The sequence below is a fragment of the Saccoglossus kowalevskii genome, chromosome 22 (assembly GCF_978046115.1).
Source record: "Saccoglossus kowalevskii chromosome 22, keSacKowa6.1, whole genome shotgun sequence".
NCBI lineage: Eukaryota > Metazoa > Hemichordata > Enteropneusta > Harrimaniidae > Saccoglossus > Saccoglossus kowalevskii.
The window spans coordinates 26131066-26155484 of NC_140662.1; the positions used below are offsets into that span (position 1 = coordinate 26131066).

At 38.2% G+C, this 24419-nt stretch overlaps 2 protein-coding genes across 5 annotated transcripts in view; both read right to left on the reverse strand.

Annotated features, from left to right (window-relative positions):
* Positions 1–1719: 1719 nt before the first annotated feature.
* LOC146729459 (uncharacterized) lies at positions 1720–6315 on the reverse strand. Its single transcript, XM_085495853.1, has 2 exons — positions 5878–6315; positions 1720–5682 (listed from the first exon to the last, which is right to left on the reverse strand). Exons 1-2 carry the CDS (start codon positions 6313–6315, stop codon positions 1720–1722), a joined length of 4401 nt encoding a protein of 1466 aa, XP_085351979.1.
* Positions 6316–11107: 4792 nt separating this feature from the next.
* LOC100368216 (voltage-dependent L-type calcium channel subunit beta-1-like) overlaps positions 11108–24419 on the reverse strand; it is a 109490-nt gene continuing 96178 nt past the window's right edge. For all 4 annotated transcript variants that reach the window (XM_085495959.1, XM_085495956.1, XM_085495957.1 and 1 more), the window contains 5 exons: positions 23776–23915; positions 21693–21805; positions 19814–19965; positions 17883–17978; positions 11108–16900 (listed from right to left, as the gene is read on the reverse strand). In XM_085495959.1, coding sequence (XP_085352085.1) covers positions 15959–16900; positions 17883–17978; positions 19814–19965; positions 21693–21805; positions 23776–23915 — 1443 coding nt within the window. In that variant the 3' untranslated portion in view covers positions 11108–15958. The remainder of the gene's footprint in view (positions 16901–17882; positions 17979–19813; positions 19966–21692; positions 21806–23775; positions 23916–24419) is intronic.

Sequence of the window (24419 nt, forward strand, 5' to 3'; positions counted from 1 at the left end):
ACTTGTTTTAAATTTAGTAATTACTTGTATTGCATTCATACCATCTAATTGTTCTTGTTTAATTTCCTTCTTCTTTAATTTTCCCTATGCACACCTTTTATCTGGAAGTTGTGTTTCAAATTGGTAGTTTATGAATTAGTTTGATAATCTCTTTAAACTATGTTGAATTTTGTGGTTTGGTTTTTTTTTTCATATACTTTAGTGCGTATTACGCTATAGTATTTGACAACGATCTGAATTAAATCATACTGGTATATTGTGATGGTAAATTTCAGTGTCAGTGTTACTATTGTCATTGGCACCAAGTGTAGAAATGTAAATGGAACGTCTCAGTTTCAGTTTTGTCCCAATTTATTGTTGTACATGGGTCCCAAATTTCACCAGCATATACAAGTATTGGCAGCCACGTCAAATAGTTGTGTTTTAATTGCCATGTTACTGCTGTTGGTATTAAAGATGACTGACTCAGACATTATATAAATGTTACTATTCACGTACCTTAAAAAACATATACTAGTACATCACCTGCAAGCTCAGATATAAACGAACCCGGCAGTACGTACGTGTGCCGTGCCAATGTTTGTCGAGTCGGTAGCATGTCTGCAGTTATGTGGTGGATAAGTTTATATCGCAAAACTAGGCGTTGGGGTGTTCTTTTCGTCACATAAAACGAACTGACTAATCATGCGGAATTGTTATTGAAACGGACATCGATTGCGTTGTGTTTTCTTGAGTTGAACAGACGTGAGATATAATTCAAATTGGTTTATTTGTACTCAACATGAACATCAATACGTTGTACAGCAAATACTTCTTGGTATAAAATATAGATCGCTAAATAATAGCTCCATGAGGAGTTGGCATCGCAGAGAGCATAGAAAGGAGGGTGTGCATAACGAGCATCAAGTTGCGAAGCTACCATAGAAGGAATTACAGCGACGGCCTGAATCGGACTTCTCACGACAGCGCTTTGCCTGGTTAATGTAATTGTCAACGTTAGAGCGGCATTTGTCTCGGTGACAGCTAATCGGAGAAGAGCCAAACACGTGTTTGTACTCTAGAATATATCATGCCAAAACGTTCCGAAAATAAAACAACGCTAATGATTGGCGCATACAAACGAAACATAGCGCTGTCATTCCATATTAGGAGTGACACGCGACTAACACGAGGCAGAACTTTGGTGGGAATTTTGGGCGGTAAACAGACAAATACCGCGAGAACGCAATGGGAAACAATGTAGCGAACGTTTGGATATAGCGTCACGGTTGCTACAGAAACCGATCTAGTCTCTCAGGACTCAACTCGTGGTTATCAAAACAATGTCTGAAATTACAAACTAGCTTAGAGAACATCATACAGAAAGTAAAATTTGTTCATGTTAGATAACTGCGCGCGACATACTCCGGGGCGCAAAAATCACGAGAAGATCTCGGGATAACCTGAATCGAACATGATAAATTTTAAAATTAACTTGAATAAATCTCTGAAATTTAAATGACAGACTCTCAACAATAAACACATGTCAATCACATTGAACATCAGATATGAATTGTGAGTTTCAATCTTAGCTAAAACAGCAAATAACACGGTATATCAAAACAATACAGTATATCATGAACACATTGCAGATTTTGCTTTACTGCACGGAACAAATGATTCTCATTGAAAACTTGAAATAAAGTTACAGTGCGATACAAAGTTCAAAATTCTACAAAGTTATACAACACCATCACGGCACATTTGCCGTATACTTTCGCTCGCTTTGAGCGCTGAAGCCCTTGGTTCGGGCCGACTAGAAAAGTCGTGGATTTGACTAGAAAATTCATTTTCAACGGACGGACTACCAATAACTTCTTCGGGAATTGAGAGTGTATTCTCTAGTGTTTCTGCATTAAGTTCGAGTGGATAAAGATGGTGTATAGAACGATTTGTTGAGCCGTTTTTGGTCTGTATTTCTACTACTCGGACGATACCGTCCTTGCCTGGAAGCAATTTAGTTACACGACCTAGTAACCAATGACATCGTTTTTTGATGTCCTGGTGTAATTGGACAATATCCCCCACCTTTATACAATTATTGGTTGTCCCTTTGATTTGATTCAAGTGACGCTCAGTAAGTGACGTCAAATATTCTCTTTGCCATCTCTTACTAAAAGCATTGTGAAGGGAGGATAAATACATAGCTCTTTTATTTGCAGTAATATTATCAATCTCAAAATTGGGTTCAGAAACACTAGGAATAGCTGGGGGTAACATTCTAATCTGACGTCCATTTAACAAGTGGGATGGAGTCAGTGGAGCTAAATCTTCGACACTTGCGGAAAGATGAGTTAATGGGCGGTCATTTATTGACGACTCGACTTCGACTAAAATTGTGGATAGTTCGGTAAAAGTCACGTTGGCACGACCTAGAATTTTCTTCAAGCATTTTTTTGTTATGGCTATCATTCTCTCGAATAGGCCTCCGGCCCACGCCATTCGTTTAGGATTAAAACGCCACGATATACGATTTTTGGTAAGATAGTTTTGTACCTCAGGACTGGACTCGAGTCCTTTCAAAATCTGAGCGGCGGCTATAAATGTGGAACCGTTATCTGAGATCATTTTCCGGGGCGTTGACCGTCGAGCAGTGAAACGTCGCATAGCCAAAATGAATGATGCGGCGGTCAAATCTTGAGTTAATTCTAAGTGAATACATCGAGTTGAGGCGCACGTAAAAATTAGTACATAAACTTTACTAGAAAGACCAGTGTGTTGGTCCCTAACGAACAAATGTCCCGTGTAATCTGTTCCGCAGAATTCGAATGGGACTGCTTCCTTCACTCGAAAATCAGGAAGTGGAGCTTGAGTAGGAAGGGGAAATGGAGTTCCATCGACCTTCTTACAAACGACACAAGATCTCAATGTAGAATTCACATGTCTGCGAATCGCGGTGATCCAATATTTTTCCCGAATTTTGTTAACTGTGGTTAACGGCCCACCGTGGTTTAATAAATGATGAGCATCAAGAATTATGAGCGTAGTAAACCGATGTTTACCAGGAAGGAGTATTGGATGCATGGTTTCGAAAGGAAAGTCGGTATTCTGAAGCCGACCACCAATTCGCAGTATTGACTTATCGTCAAGAAATAGTTTAAGTTGTTTTTTAAGTACGCCATGTCTAAATTGTTGTCTCCGAATAGAACTGACAACGTCTCCGAAATGTGTTGACTGAATCGATGTCAACCAAGCGTGTTCCGCGTCGTATATCTCCTGTGTTGAGAGAGCAAGTCTACTTGACAAATAACTCGGAGTGTGGTTCAATTTGGATTTGAGTTTCGAAATGAAACGAAATATATAAGCAGTTGCTTTCAACAGACGATGTAGATCGTTGAAACGGCGAATATCGATAATCTTTTCAAGACTAGGTTCTGAGTTTGATTCAGTTGCGTGAATAATCTCCTTCGGTGCGATGTTTGGCTCATTGTGAAGTTCAAAATGGTGGCCGAGTAAATTGTCAGATTCAGAGGCGACATGTAACGAAACGATCTGATCATTAATTTTGGAGTTTTGTAGCTCAGGAGGTTCGCGGTTTGTATCGATGATATCTCCTGACACTGTTTCAGCAGTTTTTATGAAATCTTCTGCTGATTTATGGAAATGAGGACTAATTTCGTTCTCCGAATTGACATGTCCTCTGGATTGACTTGGGGGAGTACAAAGTAGCGGTCGATCGCTAACGATGTCACTCGTACCAGTGGTCGGACACTGGGCACATTTCTCGGACACTTTTGGGGTCGAAATATTATTTTCAATTTTGGATTTTTCGGTATATTCTTTGTATTGTTGTTCATGTGTAATGTTGAGTGCCTGTTGTCTTGTAATCGTATCTTTAACACCCACTGACTCCAGGTCCCAGTAACTAGCAATCATTTTATCCATTACACTGTCATGTGCTCGGATAGAAGCAATGGTGAATGAATTTGTTTTGTTTGTCCTGTTGTGCGTAGTGAAAGGCCCTGACAGTAGGTACCCAAAGACAGTCGGTATAGCGTTTGGTTTGCCCCTAACTATGCGTGAGTTGTGTGTAACAAAATCCCAATAGTGATCGGCGCCTATCAAAATATCGATGTTTAATGTGGATCGATTTGACGGCGGATAGGCCAACGATAGACCTCTCAAATGTGGCAAACGTGCAATATTGTAAGTTACAGTGTTCTCCAATCCCTCGGAAATACAGTCGACCATCAGTACATCGATCGGGGATTTAATGCCATCTTTGCTTTGTAGTGACAGCGTGGTTCTCGGTATGGACTGCACATCGGAACGCGGATTGGAGAACGAATTCAGACTCAATAATTCGTTATAATTTGGGATTACACCTAGTTTACGTGCGAAAGAGTTTGTGACAAAGCTTCTATCACTGCCATTGTCAAATAGGAGGGTAGCAACACAGTTAGTACCTCGAAAATGCGTACTAACTCGTGCGGTTTGAAGCATTGCGCGTCGCGGACTGTCAGAGTTAATTTTTGAGTCACTCCCGGTAAAACGCGATTGTTCACCAGTATTTGCTGAATGTGAAAAATGCGAGTTTGCCGTGCTAGAATTCGTTGAATTTGTTTGCGCAGTTACAGATTTATCAAAATGAATTGACGTATGATGTTTACTCTTACAAACACGGCAAGTGAAATGCGACTTACATTGAGACAACATGTGCTTTCCCAAACAATTAAAGCATCGTTTATTTTGGGTAATAAATTCGACTCGATCCTTCCTAGTTGAAATATTTGTACAATTTGTGGTGTAATGCTTGCCTTTGCAATATATGCAATGTGGGGTTCTGTCACCAATTTGTGTTCTACCATGAGTGTGATCAGTTTGTGTGACATGGTTTTGTTTCTGTTGATCAGAATATGTGGTACCACTGTAAGATTTGTCAGTATTATTGTAATTACGACGCCCATATCGTTTGGACTTGAACTGTGTTGAGTCATGTGTACTCTGGGTGAAAGCATGTATTGCTGAAGGGTTTGTGTCGTAATCTACTTGACCTATGGCGAGGATTTTAACCTCATGTAACATGTGCTGACTGAGTGTGACTAACGTCCATTCCCCGCTTGGGTTGGATCGCGCTAAACTTTGTTGAAATTGAACTGGGAATGTATCCAGTATCATGGGTATGAGGAGTTTCTCATAGCCCGCCTCTGGTACACCTAATAAACGAAGTGCCCTGATGTGCTTTTCCAGGGTATCATGATATTTCCGTAAAGAATTGGCATCATAATTGGGTGCGTCTGCTGTGCGTAATGCACGCATGTGAGCAGCGATAATTTGATGAGGCTGGCCGAATCGTTCGGTCAGAAGCTGGAGTGCCAAACTGTAATTTACTATTGTAAGATCTAAGCCGGTTATTACTTCTAGAGCCTCCCCCTCTAACGACCTTTTCAAATAAGCAAATTTGATTATAGGACTAAGTTGTGGATTTAAACCTACAGCAGCATTGAACATATCCCAAAATTCAGCCCACCCCGTATACTCGCCTGAATAGACGGGCAAATCAATACGTGGCAATTGAACAGAATTAAATTGAGTGTATTGTGGATTCATACCTGAAATATGAGCTGTTGGAATTGAATTGTTCAAAAAGTTATTTTGTGTAACTTCTACTTGAGGCACTGGTGCATTAGCGGGTTGATCGAACTGTTGTACAGGTGGTTGAAACGCGACTTGAAACGTCGGTACTGGGGGCGCGACTTGAGGTGTCGACGGCGGCGCGACTTGAGGTGTCGACGGCGGCGCGACTTGAGGTGTCGGCGGCGGTACGACTTGAGGTGTCGGCGGCGGTACGACTTGAGGTGTCGGCGGCGGTACGACTTGAGGTGTCGGCGGCGGTACGACTTGAGGTGTCGGCGGCAGTACGAGCTGTTGGACCGGTGCTTGTTGATCATCTGGAGGGATTGGTTGTTGATTTACTTCGTGTTGACCAAGTTGTGGGACTGGATGTATTTCTTGCTTCGCTGGCTTGTTTTCTGTCAGGAATAAATTGATCGAACTAAACCTCTCTAGTAATTTGAGTTCGATTTCTTCAGTTTCCGTAAACTCTGCGTCCAGAACATCGGCGTAATTTCTGACTTCATCGCAGGCCTTTTGTAAGTTTGAGATACGATTGTCAAGTGCTAGTATGCTTACTTTGATCAGCCGATATACTTCAGATTTGTTGTCAGTGACTTCAAAGTCTTGGATTCTATCCTCAGCAAGTGTCAACGCGATATTTAATTGAGTCACAACTTTGTTCAGTCTATCTATTGCTTTGTTTAGGATTCTTCGAGGCATGATGAATCAGTATTGGAAATCCTGGTCTCGGCACCAAATTTATGTGGTGGATAAGTTTATATCGCAAAACTAGGCGTTGGGGTGTTCTTTTCGTCACATAAAACGAACTGACTAATCATGCGGAATTGTTATTGAAACGGACATCGATTGCGTTGTGTTTTCTTGAGTTGAACAGACGTGAGATATAATTCAAATTGGTTTATTTGTACTCAACATGAACATCAATACGTTGTACAGCAAATACTTCTTGGTATAAAATATAGATCGCTAAATAATAGCTCCATGAGGAGTTGGCATCGCAGAGAGCATAGAAAGGAGGGTGTGCATAACGAGCATCAAGTTGCGAAGCTACCATAGAAGGAATTACAGCGACGGCCTGAATCGGACTTCTCACGACAGCGCTTTGCCTGGTTAATGTAATTGTCAACGTTAGAGCGGCATTTGTCTCGGTGACAGCTAATCGGAGAAGAGCCAAACACGTGTTTGTACTCTAGAATATATCATGCCAAAACGTTCCGAAAATAAAACAACGCTAATGATTGGCGCATACAAACGAAACATAGCGCTGTCATTCCATATTAGGAGTGACACGCGACTAACACGAGGCAGAACTTTGGTGGGAATTTTGGGCGGTAAACAGACAAATACCGCGAGAACGCAATGGGAAACAATGTAGCGAACGTTTGGATATAGCGTCACGGTTGCTACAGAAACCGATCTAGTCTCTCAGGACTCAACTCGTGGTTATCAAAACAATGTCTGAAATTACAAACTAGCTTAGAGAACATCATACAGAAAGTAAAATTTGTTCATGTTAGATAACTGCGCGCGACAAGTTATTTGGCCGTACCTAGAAAACAAATACAATGTTTCAATGGTCGAAATAGTGAAAAAAAAAACGCAATAGCGTAATTGGCCGTCAAGTAATTCCTCAGAAAAACATGTTTATGGCATATTTAAGCTTTCAGATTATGTATGCGATATGGTGTTGTTATAATATTATGCTTAGTAACATTTAAACAACTTGAACGTCTGAATCACAAATTAATTTTGAACTTGTTTCCAGCTTAAGTACGGTGATCTCAGATGAAAGAGCTCCAAGAATGTAGGAGAATGCAATTTACATTTTTTTTTTTCATATCACTTTTCATCAGTATTATGTAGTCCATCTTGATTCTACGGCTAAGGATTATGGGTAAAGTATGATATCGTAGCCACTGTTTTGAGAAATTGAGGAAATGGCGAAACGTTTATTGATTTACATTTTATTTTAACCCGAGAGTCATATTCAATAATGTTCATTGAATGGATCGGTATAATATAATCAACACTGGATCGTATAATATCATGCAATTCGCCTCACACTAAAGTGACACGATTTCTGAATTAAGCTTAGTTAGAGAGGAGATGAGATTTACAGTATATTTAACAATCGCCACTCATCGTAAGACAGTGTGGCAGTTCTTCTTCAAGTTGACAAAAAAGGGTTTTTCTATTAACATTGGAATGTAGATTTTATGATGAAAATGAAATAGGTTGAAGGTGATGCAAGTGATGTAATAGTGCGAGTTTCTATGTACAGGTTAATGTACACCGAATATAGAACTGTGAGTATTTCTACATTCATTTCGGAATACCCATAGAATGATGTTATCTGCTTTTTGGGGGAAATATTTATAAATTGATTCAAATTGTTGCAATTTGCTGTAACTCCTTTGTACCGTCTTGATCGCTGATTGGACGACGCTCAGATCATTTTGAAATCACATTTATCCACACTTGTTTTGTAACGTTAAAATCAATAGTTGCTTAAGTCGCCGGACGGCTTTCAATCGCTGTTTTAAATTTCGAAATAAGAATGGTACGCAGGTACAGTAGTTTCAGATTACCGTGGATGTGGTTTACGGAAATTATGTTATGAATATTTATATATGTAAATTAAACTGAAATACTAGTGTAGCAAGTTTTTCTCTTAATAAAGCCATGTGTACGTTTCAATATCATAAACTATTTCATTTAAAACTGGTGACCCAAAAACTCTAGCAATGATCACTATATTGTCAATGATTTGATATCACCCTGGACCAGAGTTGTCAAGTTTACAGTCGCTGTGATTGTAGTGTGGTTTTCAACTGTCATTTTGAGTTTGATGTATAAACCAAGCCTAGAACTGACCACGTCCACAGGTAATCTGAAGCCATTGTACGTAAAGTTTTGAAAAGCATTCAGTTTAATCGTTTACCTTGGAGAGATACACGTGAGATTTGTGAAAGCATAAATCAAACTTTCATATGCGGTCAGTGTCAGTTACAATCTACATGTAGCTGTTAAATATCAGCCCAGACATTGGCAAACAGTGTTATTCTGATTGGTCAAAACAAATACCCTCACAATGTCAAAGTTTCAAACAACTCATCTTATCAGTGACCACTTAATAATGAAGACATAAGGCGCCCACTTTAAAGAAATGTATGTCATCAGTGATTTCATACCGGTTTGGAGTAATCAGTGATTAAAACGAAACAAAACGAAAACTAAAATCAAAGTAATAAAGATGTACTCCCAAAATAAATAAAAAAAACAACGAATAATAACTCAATTTTTTTTGTTCACGATCATTGGGAATATAGAAAAAATAAATAAAAATGTGCAAAACGCTGCACCGAAATTTTGACAGAAAAAAGGATGATGACGTTCAATTATAAACCGTCGCCAGAGGGCGCAAAACCACATATACTGGTTCAATCAAAAATATTTGCGGAGGGAGACAGTGCGAGTAAATGCATTCGCTATACCTTAGCTTATACAAATTTGTAAACACCGGTCATCAGCTCTCATTCAAATATTTGATAGCTCATAACGCACGTTCATTCGTTCTCGTGACATAGCAACTACGACCGACCACTTCAAAACGATACGCTTGCTGATTGGATAATGTTGAACTAACTCATTAATATTCATCAGAAGCAAAGATGATGTCACAATTCCTGGATTGGTAAATTTGAATTTTAATATTCATTTTGATTTATAAAAATATACAACATTTATAACGACCCCGGCTTTATGCCATTTACGTTATAACAATTATGATTTGTATCAATAGGGGATGATGTTTCAGATTTTGCTCAGTACTAGAATTAGTACCAGACCGATGCATTTAAAATTTACATGACAACGCCCTCTGGTGTCAGAAACGTGATTATCCATTGTATGGCATACACGATAACACCACGAAGCATAGAATTCTCCAGTTCAAAACATCGTCTGCCAGAGGGTAAGTGTTTTATTTTATGTTTTAAATTGGGCGTTCTTGCATTGTATTTTTCAGGTCTGGTTTTTACTGAATCCTTTATTAGACTGAAAATCTAAATAATTTGGAAGAACTATTTATTACTGATTTTCCAGATTTGTCGTCGTAATTGTTTTTTTTGCAAGTCAAATTGTAACCACTTTTCACCAACTGTTGAAAACATTGTTTAAATTTATATTTTGTTTGCACCTAGAAATGTTCAATTTTATTGTGTAACAATGTAGACATTTTTTGAAGTGTAACAAGACCAATATTGCTCTGGGAGGGGTGATGGAAGAAAACACTGCCCAAAATACCCACCCCCAACCCCCATGATGAATTTGTCGCCACTGTGTGAAATACTTTTCCCCTTAAGATTTAGGTGTGCAACTGAATTTTTTGTTCATAATTATTTCCTGTGGAATTTTCCTAGAGAAGGAAACTATTGCTAAAACAGGCATTTCATCAAAGCAAACACATTCGAAGTATACTGCAGCCACTAAACTTGCATTCACATTGCAGTATTAATTAATATGTGAAATACAGGTAATTTAATTGCACTATTAAATATGGTTAATTGCAACAAGATGCGATTAACAACAATCTCACAGTTGCACTGCCAGTACAGTCCTCAACGCATGTTAATTTACCTAACTACAAAAGGTGCATTATATGCTTTGTCATTTGCTCATGGATACATAACATTTGACATAGGCATGACCTTTCTAATACTAATTTTTTCAGAGGACGAAGTGTTATTCATTCACATAAAAGCTTTGCATTTTTCCTATTCCACAGACATGGAAAAATTGAATTTCTTCCAATCATGGAATTACAGAATGCCCGGGGGGGGGGGGGGGTGCCCAGTGGCCAGGTGGAGTGAAGAGAGACCTCTGAAATGATTTGGGTGAATTTGTGCCAAACAAGATCATTCGTTTGAGTCACACATTCAGAACTTTTACTTTTAATACAGTTTCATGAAAGTCTTCGGAATTTGTTGTACTTTGTGAATAAATTGCTTATTGCTACACAAGGTCACATGTGAAGAAAACTGGGGTTGCAAATCTAATTTTTGAGATAAACTTGATAGTACTGTATGTGGATTAGTGTTAATACAAACTCTATGGGGAGGGGCAGTTGCAGTAATTAGGCCTATGCCAACACATGTGAAAACTCTGGCACGCCCACTTCAAGCCCAATATGTTCTGGGAATCTATTAGAGTATTGTTAAGCCAAAATGAATGAGGTTATCACGCACACTATTTCAATGCGACAAAAAACAACCCAAGAAAACGAATCATTCCCTTTCACCGCCTCTTGCATAAGTGTTTTGAGAAGTGCATGTTTGTTCCGCAATTATATGATCATAGCACAATCGGCAAGACTTCAAATGGGATCTTCATTACATATCACACTGGTTGCAAGCCCTTATCTTTATACGTTCTTGATTGATGTGACCATTCATTAGCACACACATGCATAAAGCAAAAAAAACAAAAAACATTTTTACTTGATAGAGTGATAATAAAAATTTATTTACAAATCCAACCAAGTGGAGTTTTTTTAGTGAAAAGAATGGATGAATGAAGAAGAACAGAGAAGGAAATTTGTGAAGCTTGAAAGTGTGACGGGGACTGGCACGGTAAAAACAATCAGCCGTAATAAGCTGGAGAGGAATGAATAAATAAATAACCATTGATTACATCAGTCATATCTTACCAATCATCACCAGGCTCTGTTGGGTTAATACAGTTTATGTATTAACCTAAAAGGCCTTGTAACTGCTGCAGTGTTTTGCAAATAATTAGACATTTCCAAACACTGATCTAATCAATGGAGTAACTGACAAAACTAATTTTTTTATAATAATAAAAATTACCTAAAAAGATTCCTAAACCTGTTTTGAGCAGAGTAAAGAAGTCAAAAGATAATAGCAGCAAAGAAAGGAAATTTAAACCCTCACCGCCTGCAAAGGGGGTGATATAATTACGCCTAGGCGGTTTCCAATAATTCTGTAACTACGGTGATTAACGTGATCTATAGAGGGTACCACTGATACTGGCACCTTGTTTGTTCTACTATGCGATGTAGAAATTACCGAGCACCATGAAAAGAAAAAAAACAAAAAACAATCTCCCGCTTTGCATTAAGTGAGGGGCACCATCAACTTCTTTCCTTCCTTTACCCATCATACTTTGCTTAACTCTCAGCATTGTGGGAGAAGCCAAGGATAGTTCGGAATAAGGTAAGATGAAAGAAGTTATTTGTTTTATGTACACAATTCTTTTTTACTTACACAAATCATAGTTACATAAAGTTCATACAAAAAAAATCTGCCAAACGTAAAGATTATTTGGCATTTTGTAACATGTTTGAACGAAATCTCGTTCTCACAACTGCTCTCAATAAATTTGCATTACATTTTTCGGTTTCAGTAATGTTAGCAGAAGACAAGTAAAGCAATTTTAACAATCCCTTTGAAACGTTAATAACTAACATTGTCATAATTACAGAAATTCATTTTTTTTTTATCTTTTATTTGTTTTGTATGCGTAACGTGAGTGAATATACAAGCTATACAACGGTTGTCAATTTAATATCTCTTGAAATTCTGGGATTGAACAATCCAATGCAAATAGAAAACTGGATGGCATACATAGCCATTGCAAAAATAAAATAATCCAAAAAGGATAGTGATGGGAAATGCTGCTCCATGGAAAGATTCAGTAAAAAAACAAAAAAAATTCAAACTCTTGCATGCCACATTATGTGCTGCCCTCTTCAGTTGTGAAGTTGCACCAATCTAGAAATTAACAACCAAGCAAAGTTCAAATAGTTGTTGAATGAATATTATTACCTGACTGAAATGGGGACATATTTGTGAACGTGGAGTCACGTCTTCAAAGCAGTGCAGTCATGTATATTGAGGTCATGTGACCTTGTCGGTTGTGTGACCAGCAATAGTGCATGACGAGCAATGCATTCAATATCAAAACGACTATACATGATTTTTGGTGTAGCATGGGGTACAAGTTTTAATGTAGATTGTAGAAATGTTCTCCATGGACACATAGATGTTTATTTCACAACCACGTTTCAGAGTTTCTTAAGATTTGGTATTTTGAAGGCTCCAAATTTCAAGAACAAAACTGTCAAAAATACCTTCAAAACTTCAAAGGAATTGATCAAACATTTTGAAAGGAACTAAGGAAGTCAGGCAAAGTACCCAATGATCATCGCTGATATAGCTCTGGTGAATTTTGAGATCTGCCATTTTGAAAATGTCACAATATGTGGTGGGTCCATTTGTCATCATAAACGTTTTTTTTCTCCTGTTGCCATGGAAATCTCAGAGATGAAACAAAATATAATTTCCATAGGAATCAATGTAAATGACCGAGGTAGTCGCATTTTGGAATGCTGATCATCTCAGAAATTTCCACAGTGGGCCGATAAGAGCAAATTAAATTTAAAGAACATATTGAAAGGGTGTGGGGAAAAGAAAACCACCCATACATTTTCTGTCAACAATATGCCACGGTTGCCAGGTAACTTTGCTTGGTAGCTTCTTTGCTCATCAATTTAGTTGCACTGTTCCATCACTATTTCTAATCATACAAGTAAATTTCCAAACGCAAAAATGACAAACTACTATTCACATTAGAAAACTAGCCAAACCCCCTACACATAAATAGAACAGTCCTATGAATTGCTTGCAATGGTGGCACTTCAGTTTATGTAATACTGTTTGTGAGAGAATCACGATTAAAAATAGTTACCACAAAACTGGTCTCGAAATAGAGGAAACCAAGAAAGCCATACGTCCATGAAGGTCTAACTGAATCTAACCAAAATACTGGTAGAAAAATTAAGATTTCTATCACACAACTTACGAATTAGAAAATTTATCACAGCAATTTAAAACAACCTTGGCACATGTCGGAAGGAATACGTTTCTACGAGTAAATCGGCAGTGTCACATGATGGCTTTGTTTTCAATATGGCAGTTTGAAGCCTTCGTTATGTAACACAGACAAAAAATGGCAGCAAATGTACACATGATAGAAAACTATAAAGTTTGGACATAAAATAAATCCTTCCCAAAATGGCCACCACACCACGGAGCAGTTTTTCCCACCAGAAACGTAATACAAAATATGAAATGAATATATTATTAACAAAACAGCTATCTTATTCTACCGATATAAACACTTTGAAAAAAAAAAATAGTTTTAAATCAAATTTTGTACTAACTTATGTGAATATAAACGTTTCTTTTAATAAAAGAAATATGTATAGAAGCAGTACATTTAATTTAATTTCTAAATTCTACTCTTTTTCCCACAAAAGCCATGAACTTTTTTTATACTCTACATGTTTCTACCTAATTCTTACAACCAATAATGTTTGAGCTAAATCCTAAATGTTGTATACTATATACATGTGTAGGGGCCTCAAGGCCAAAAATCTGAATAATTTATGTTAAATTAATGGGCTCGTAAGTGAGCTAATGGATATCACCTAGCGAACTACTTGTACTTACGATATTGCTCAAACGACATGAAAAGTTTACAACTGTTACGTCAAAGTTTGCACTAATGTTGGTCAAAAATTCACCAAATCCGGTATTAACTTTTGAGGAAAAAACTTTTTGCACAAACACATGCTGAAAGTGCCTGACATGATACAAATAGGTTGTCATGGCAATGCTCAAACAAAGAAAAGAAAAAAAAACTTTTTTCATTTGATTTAAGCAACCATGACACAGAGTACTACAGAATGTTATAGGATAAATACAAAGATTCTATCTATCTAGTAATGCTTCAACGGACATCGAATCCTGGTTCAGTTTAGCGGTCTAGATAACTATATTGACTGCTGTAAGTTCGACAGACAGCAACCCCATAATTTCAAATCACAACAATTAATCTAAACTTTTTTTTCTTTGACGATACATGATCTTGACACGAAATAACAAATTGTAGTGTTTTCTTTTCTTTTTGATTTTGTTCTAGAATCAATGCGACCATGCAGTAGCCAGAGAGAAACTACACACACATGCACGCACACACTCACACACATAGAACATGAAGATATAGTGTTGTACCAGACAGGCAACAGGCATGTGAAAAATGAGCCGAATCAATGCATAGATGAACAATCAATTATAACCAGAATGTATTGAATTAGAATAAACAAAAACAACGTGTAATGCAGTATGACTGGCTGCCTATCTGCATTTTGTAAACATATTAATAGATTAAAAGAAAACACAATGGTAAGGTGGTCATTCAGCAATTGTTGTCAACCACTTTAATAATAAATTATATAAGAAATATTAATGGTAGAAAAAGTAAAATGGCAGGCTGTACCCGAAGTTTTGGTAAATTAATAAAAAAAATTAAACTGTGTTGAAAATTTTGCCCAGCAAAATGAGGGTCCATGTTCAGCTAGCAATACAGTATCAGAGTGACGAGTCCATTTTAGTGACAAGTCTAGATGAGTGTCGAGTCTAGCTGAGTGACAAGTCCATTTTAGAGACAAGTCTAGCTGAGTGACGAGTCTAGCTGAGTGGCAAGTCCATTTTAGTGACGAGTTTAGCTGAGTGACGAGTCTAGCTGAGTGACAAGTCCATTTTAGTGACAAGTCTAGTTGAGTGAGAGGTCTATTTATGTGACAAGTCCATTTCAGGGACAAGTCCATCATCGACAAGTATCAAAACGTTGACTTATAGAACTAGGATTATAATAAGAAAAAAAAATGATTCAATACAAAAAAAAATAACCAAAACTTACAATTGTTAGTTGTTGTTTTTATAGATGGATATCGCACTGCAAATCCATGTTTAAAAAGCTGTACAGTAAATTGTCCATCTCCCTTCAAGGAAACACTTAATCAATTGATGAATCCCATATCATACATTTCATACATAGGGGTCAAAGGTAACGACAATACCAAGATAATCTGATGGCAGATGCCCACCTGAACTCTACTGTAAATGACTCACTTCTTGACACTAGTGGGCGCTATTTACCATCACTTGCCATGTTGCTGTGTGACGACTGCAGCATTTTGTTTTAAGGGAGTAGGGGAAGATAGTGCTGCAGCGTATCAGTTCCTTAGACCCCTGAAGCGCTTCATAGCGTTGGTGTTCCAGACGCAATAGACTGCCATTTTTGGACATGATGTATTGTAAGGCTTCTTTGTCTTGGAGTTAGACCTGAAGCATCACCATGGCTGTAAAAAATCTGTGCAGAAAAAATCTGTGTGCATCTTCAGTTAACATACAGACTGACAGACAAAAGCAATGACTGGAGTAGAGTATGAATAAACGTGAAAACACACAAACGTCCATTAAGTTTTTACATGGGACGAACGCATAGAGGATGGTGACTGATCACGCAGTATTCGTTCACGTGGAACTTGATCAGGGTATCTTGAATGTGAAGTTTGCCTCTGGTTAGAATATCCCACATTAGGGTGCATATTACCCATTCTTTCACGTTCATAGTCTAGTCTCTCTCTACTACGGCCTCGGGCATGCCGTTCTCGGTCCATATGTCGTCCATACTCATAATCCCGATCTCTATCATAGGGATCACGGTCATGATCATAATACATATCCCGCTCAACTGTATGCCGATCCCCTCTTGGATCACGATCCGTATAATCATAATTCCGTTCTGGTATCCTGTCGCGCTCGACAGGTGGCCGATCAAACCGTGATGGTCTATCATGCTCTACTAGTCTTGGATCATGCACTTCTCTTTCCATCCTTGGATCCGAGTCATACCTTGGATCATATCTATCGTATCGCGTTCGTTCCTGCATCTGATATCTCTCCTCTGGATATCTATTGTCATTTCGATCATCGTACCTGTCAAGTTCTTCTCGCCTGGTATAATCCTGTGAACGATCTCTCTCATCACGACGATATTCATCGAATCGATAATGTTCGTTATTGCGCTCTTTATGATCAGCGCTTCTATCTATATTCCGTTTCTCAAGTTCATGATCCCTATCAGGGACCTTGTTAGACACACGTTCTTTATCGATTGTTGGTTCTACACGACGTTCTTCTCCTTCTCCGAGCCCATGTCCATGAGAATTGACCCTTGATAAAAGATTATGTAAGGGTGTCCGGGAAACAGCGTTTGGAACAGCAGCAGGAGTTGGTTTCGGTGGACTTGGGTGGACTGGTGGATGAGTAGCTCTCCAATAGGCATCTAAATACTCGGCTAAATGCTCACACGCATCTTCTAATTGATTCTCGTCTAAAAGCACATCAAACATTTCCTGTAAACAAAAGGAATAGTCATTATCAGACACTAGTTGGCACTATTTATTGAATGAGGATCACATGAGATACCAGCATGTTTTCTAGGTGAATTAAAAATCTCACGTTATGATCATAAATGTTTGCCTTATGAAGAGCTCCATTTATCACATTTATAAAAGTCATTTTCATAGTGTAAGTAATTCATAAGTAATCATGAATGAAATGAAGAAGGGTAAAAACCTGTCAAAATTTAATGTGGTATAACCCATGCAGGTGTTTTTTTTAAATTTGTACATAGTTCGTGCTAAATTAAAAATTTTGAGATAAAAATATAATTTAACTATAAAAACAAAGTACAAAAATGCTAATTTGACCATTTACCATGAAATTTCAGAAAAATTGATCAGTGATCCCTGTGATTTTCTAATTTGTTTTTAATCATAAAAAACTATTAACTAAAACAAAATGAAGGGATATGCCACTGTAAACAACTGTTTACAAATTTACGAGTTTTATGAGTAGGAAAAGAATATTTGAATGCCAAATTGTGGCAACCATTTGTAAAATAAACTCAATTTTTGCATCACTTCTGATAAATACCTGAAGGCAAAAATAATGTCTATGTGGCATAAAATTAATAAAGGAACAAAAGAAAAGTAAGTAAATGCTGCACAACATTTTGGTGAAAAGCATGTGCCACTCAAGAGTTATTGGCGGACATATGAGCAAACCTGCTAGCTGAATTGGTTTATGAATCTCTGAAGTTATGACAGTGACTTACCAGCGAACATTGAATGTATCTCTGAATGTATGATAGTGACTTATCGGCGAACATTGAATGTATCTCTGAAGTTATGACAGTGACTTACCGGCGAACATTGAATGTATCTCTGAAGTTATGACAGTGACTTACCGGCGAACATTGAATGTATCTCTAAAGTTATGACTGTGACTTACCGGCGAACATTGAATGTATCTCTGAAGTTATGACTGACTTACCGGCGAACATTGAGCTAATTTATCTGCAGCAACTAACTGTACATTGAGATTTCTACTTTGATTTTTACCCCTTGATTTAATAAGTCGTGTTAAAACCTAGAAAACAAAAATAAATGTCAATGTTTATAATTGTATTAGTTAATAGGAATTACAGAACTGCATGTAGACCCTTGATGAGTGTGTGGTCTGCCCCTGGAAGAGTGTGTGTAGTCTGGACCCTGGAGGAAGGTGTGTAGTCTGGACCCTGGAGGAAGGTGTGTAGTCTGGACCCTGGAGGAAGGTGTGTAGTCTGGACCCTGGAGGAAGGTGTGTAGTCTGGACCCTGGAGGAAGGTGTGTAGTCTGGACCCTGGAGGAAGGTGTGTAGTCTGGACCCTGGAGGAGGGTGTGTAGTCTGGACCCTGGAGGAAGGTGTGTAGTCTGGACCCTGGAGGAAGGTGTGTAGTCTGGACCCTGGAGAAAGGTGTGTAGTCTGGACCCTGGAGAAAGGTGTGTAGTCTGGACCCTGGAGGAAGGTGTGTAGTCTGGACCCTGTAGGAAGGTGTGTAGTCTGGACCCTGGAGGAAGGTGTGTAGTCTGGACCCTGGAGGAAGGTGTGTAGTCTGGACCCTGGAGGAAGGTGTGTAGTCTGGACCCTGGAGGAAGGTGTGTAGTCTGGACCCTGGAAGAAGGTGTGTAGTCTGGACCCTGGTGGAAGGCGTGTAGTCTGGACCCTGGAGGAAGGCGTGTAGTCTGGACCCTAGAGGAAGGCGTGTAGTCTGGACCCTGGAGGAAGGTGTGTAGTCTGGACCCTGGAGGAAGGTGTGTAGTCTGGACCCTGGAGGAAGGTGGGTAGTCTGGACCCTGGAGGAAGGTGGGTAGTCTGGACCCTGGAGGAAGGTGGGTAGTCTGGACCCTGGAGGAAGGTGTGTAGTCTGGACCCTGGTGGAAGGTGTGTAGTCTGGACCCTGGAGGAAGGTGTGTAGTCTGGACCCTGGAGGAAGGTGTGTAGTCTGGACCCTGGAGGAAGGTGTGTAGTCTGGACCCTGGAGGAAGGTGTGTAGTCTGGACCCTGGAGGAAGGTGTGTAGTCTGGACCCTGGTGGAAGGTGTATAGTCTGGACCCTGGTGGAAGGTATGTAGTCTGGACCCTGGTGGAAGGTGTATAGTCTGGACCCTGGTGGAAGGTATGTAGTCTGGACCCTGGTGGAAGGTATGTAGTCTGGACCCTGGTGGAAGGTATGTAGTCTGGACCCTGGTGGAAGGTGTGTAGTCTGGACCCTGGTGGAAGATGTGTAGTCTGGACCCTGGTGGATGTATGTAGTCTGGACCCTGGTGGATGTATGTAGTCTGGACCCTGGTGGAAGGTGTGTAGTCTGGACCCTGGTGGAAGGTGTGTAGTCTGGACCCTGGTGGAAGGTGTGTAGTCTGGACCCTGGTGGAAGGTGTGTAGTCTGGACCCTGGTGGAAGGTGTGTAGTCTGGACCCTGGTGGAAGGTGTGTAGTCTGGACCCTAGTGGAAGGTATGTAGTCTGGACCCTGGTGGAAAGTATGTAGTCTGGACCCTGGTGGAAGGTATGTAGTCTGGACCCTGGTGGAAGGTGTGTAGTCTGGACCCTGGTGGAAGGTGTGTAGTCTGGACCCTGGTGGAAGGTGTGTAGTCCGGACCCTGGAGAAGTGCATGCAGTCCGGACCCTGGAGGAAGGTGTGTAGTCCAAACCCTGGAGGAGTTTGTGCAGTCCAAACCCTGGATGAGTGTGTGTAGTCAGGACCCTGGAGGAGTGTGTGCAGTCCAGACCCTGGAGGAGTGTGTGTAATTTGAACCCTGGATGAGTATGCACAGTCCAGACCTTGTACGAGTGTGCGTTGTCTGCCCAATAAACAAGTGTGTACAAACAAGTCAGGCCCCTGGATGAGTGGAAAAAAACCACTTAGTCTGGGGCTGTGCACTTACTTTAGGATTAGCTATTTTTAGGTAGACTATAACTGGAGCTAGTGATGTCTTAGCGAGCTGTGCAGGATGATTGATTGTATCACAATCCAAAATAATCAGCTGCATAGACCGTGCCAACTCAAAGATTCTCTCAATTTCGGCTTGTACTTCCGCTGAAAAAAAAAAAATTCTAAGTATGAATATACACACAAGTTCTGTCCTGTAACCTTTGTTTGTAAAGTTAAACATTATTTGTATTGTACAAAGTCAACCATTCAAAACATAGTTGAACTCTGGTGACCTTGCCCTTTGTTATATAATATAATTCCCTTTATCATAGTTTGTTTCAATATAAATATGCATTGTCATAATTAATTTTGAATACAAACAAGTTTTGGGGTTGAACCAACAGTGGGGAATCAGTCTACTGAATGTCCTTTAAAGATGTAAATATCTTACAAAAACATTTGTGCCTTATTTGTTTAATTGTTTAAGGGACATAATTTCCAGCTTTATTCAAAGTAATTCAGATATTTTAATATAAAAACAAATGTCTCATTGAAAAAAAAAGTGCTGCATTTAGATGTGAATAGATTCATAAAACATGCAAAATAACAGAAAATGTTAGCTGGCTTTAGTCCAAGTATTTTGTACAGGTGTCTGTCAAAAATTAATGATTCACTGAGACAAATATGAACTGCCTCATTGTGTGACTACTGTATTATATGAAAAGTAAAAAAAAAAACACCCTTTATGAATAGCTATCATGTTGCAAGCTCTGCTTTGTATGCAAATCAACTTAAATAGTTAGTTGGTTGGTGTCCAGTGGAGGGAGAAGTCAACAGTACTGTTGCCTCCTGAGAATCTACATCTTCAAACACTGCAATTTTTGAAGTGCGTTTTTAAACCAGTATTATAAAAACTCCATCATTCTGTTCTAATAGCTGAAACATATTCCTGTGAGTTTTCATTTGTCGAATGAACTGTTTGTCAAATACAGAATACATATATTTTAGAATAATTTTCTTTTTAAAATGTGGATGAAATGTTTTGCTTTTAATGTATTTTTTATGTATTGTTTTTGATTTGATAACTTTGAACTAAACAGATTTTCTATTAGCTTCAGATCTTGATCAAAGTTAGGCACCCAGTTCATAGGAGTGCTTATATTGATTTTCTGACATCTTGTTTTCTGTAAAGATTTTATTGGTAGGTTTGCAAATGTGTATCAGACTGTGCAATCTCTCCATGAGTTGGTTTTGAAACCCAGTATGGGATTCTGAGATACATTACCAAGGATATTATTACAAGATAAATCATTTGCTTCATTGAACACATACAACAATGCATATTTCCACTGAGATCAGTGACCTTTGATGTGTATCACCAGTGATCAGTCAAGTAGAAACAGTCAAAATATTTTATCAGATTTTCTCAATTTTTGCATGATATTTTCATACAGGACATCTGTTGTTCAAACTCAGGGAAGACTTTATACTGATGAATAAGGTGACCAAGTTCGATAAAGTTTGGAATAGAATTAGTAAAGTTATTATGCACACAATAACAATTATTAACGACGACAACGACAACAACAACGACAACACCGGACAAAAATTTTCCCTTAATATACCTTTCCCTTCCATCTTTGATGGTACAGGCAAGGTAATCATATATGGCCAAGTCCTGGTTTGAAAATCTGCAGTGATATCAAATTTTGTAATTTTATGTTATTTAACAGTGCGTCCAGATATTCCACTGACAGACAATAGGCAATGGAATGAAAACCAACTTGATTTGTTGTATTTTAATAATCTATGTATACCAGGATAAGCAAGTCCAGTTATTTAGACAACTGGGACCACTGTACGAAAATTGGTGACACAATGTGACTGCTCACCTATACTAGACGTTCGACTGTTAGACCTTTCCATTATTGCCCGTTTGCTTGGATTGTTCAGCACTGACCGCTTCGCTAATGCTATGTCTGCCGTTACCCTCGTTATTGCTATCCTGTTAATGAAAGAACAAAACAAATAACGATAAGGCTAACAAATTAAAGACAGGAACAAATACAAATATTGCTAAACTAACTCATTAGTATTAATTAGAACCAATGTCACAATACCATTTCTGGATTAGTTAATTACAATTCTAACATCTATTTTGATTTATAACAAGCAGCCTCTCAGCTGAGATAGCTTTGATGTTATCAATGCACATTTCAATTAAAGAACAGAAGATATCATTAGAAAATGAACAATATGCATAGTATCAATGCAATGGGACTTGCTGTTTTCAACAAGAATTCAAAAATATCATTTTTGACCATAAATGATTGTGGTTTTTAACAAGAAGAAAATATCACTTTTTACCAAAAATGACAAAAATATTCATAACAATTAGAGAATTGAAGATATCATCATGAAATGAACAAATTTGAGAGTGGTCCACATGTAGTATCTATATATGTAATATCAAAGCAATTGGACTTGTTGTTTTTAACAAGAAGTCGAAAATATCACTTTTTACCAAAAATGACAAAAATATTCACCAAAATTAGAGAATTAAAGATATCATTACAAAATGAACAAATCTGTGAGAGGTCCATATGTAGTACCTATATATGTAATATCAAAGCAATTGGACTTAAGGTTTTTAACTAGAAGTCGAAAATATCACTTTTTACCAAAAATGACAAAAATACTCACTAAAATTAGAGAATTGAAGATATGATCATGAAATGAACAAATCTGAAAGAGGTTTACCCAAAGTACATATACACCAAGTATCAAAGCATTCAGGCTTGTAGTTTTCAAGAAGAAGTCGAAAAAGTAAAACATTGACACGGACGACGACGGACAATCACTCATATGATAAGCTCCGCTCGTCAAAGTCGACAGCGGAGCTAAAAATTTACTCGGCTCCAGTCTTGTACCCTTCACTACATGTCTAATTAAGGAAAAATTGGGTTTATTTTTCAGACATGAATCTTTCTTGAGTCTAGAATTTTGGAGTGCACTCTTCCGAAAGCAAGAGGCAAGATGGGTTCTGTGTAACAATTGGATAATGATTCAGCTCCTTTATTGCCTGAGGTTCATTTAAAAAAACAGACTGTAAGTCGTCAAGCAAATTTTATTTCACTGAATTTGTTTCATCTTATGCTGATTGGTATTCATGTACACATTGTCACAGACAGCTACAAAAATGTTTCTGGTTATCAAGACAGTTTATTTTAACTATTGGGCCAAAAATCGGTTTCTTAATGTTGTGTCACCGTTTTCAAGATTGCTGACACACATAAATCGTCTGCATTAAAAGGCAAGAAATCTATTCTGAAACTAACACCAAACCCCAAGTAGAAGTTTTGAAAATGTATTAGTTGTCAGTTTGCTCATGGCAATATATATGGTAGCACTTTGTGGGAATGTCATAAAGTATGGTATTTCACCAATAATAACCCTCAAATGTAAGCTTTTGTAATCCATAATAACAACACATTTTCAAATGCTGCTCATCAGCCATAGTGATTATTCATTTTTATTTTTAATAGTCTGTATCACTGCTTTCTGTACCTTGTGTTTAAAGCGGGGCAGTCGTCACCTGCGCATGCATCAGTTGGCCATAGTGTGTTATTGTTTACAAACAAGCATCTACTCATAAGCCTTGTCGTTTTTCTAGCGTGTGTTGTTATCGTCGCTTGGTACTCAATTCCCGTGTGCGCGCAGGTGATGGCCCTTTAAGTCATTAGGTAAATATTTGTTTTAACAATCATTCATATAAATATAAACAATTATTAACGTACATCATTAAACTTTTATTTCACATTAAAAAAAAAAACAATCAACAAAAGATGTTGTCATGCAACAAAACTGTATCATTGGGAAGGCTTTAACCCCAAAAGGTACCTTCAACTCAGCACAAAAACACTTTCATTCCAAATAGAGCCCCCCCCCCCAAAGCTTTGATGTTAGTTGACTTACCTCCCTTCAAATCTGTGTTTGAGATAGTCAAATAGAGCTTTTTGCATCATATCAGTCACTTCATAACCTTTCAATGACGGCCCTACTAATACTACAGGCCTCATTGAAGGCACTACGTCATATGGAGGTACATTTTCTTGCTGTAAAAGTAAAATATAACATAATGAATCTCTTGTTCACAGTTGTAGATATTGTTTTCTTGCTTTAAAAACCTGTTTGACAATGCACACATATCCTGTAATATGAAATACAGCCACCAATATTTAAACATTGATTTATTAATTTTATTTGACCTTTGACCCTACATCATGGCTTCCTATTTTCCAAACACCAATAAGCAAGTGAGAGAAGAGGGGGCTGATCATTAGTGTCTTTGGGAGGAAAGGGGATTTTGAGAAGAAAGATTCTACAGAGAAAATTACAGATAGCAATTCCCCACTTTTGATATAGTGAAGAAGAAAAAATAATTTACAGCAACATCGTAAACAGTAATTTTCAACTTTAGTTCTACTATCTCCCACCCCAGAGTTTCTTGATGAAAAACAATGAAAAACAACAACAATGCTTTGAAAAGGTTTCCTTCTACCAACTTGGACCACTTTCCCAGATGTTGAAGATACTACGTTTTGCATGCGCGCACATAC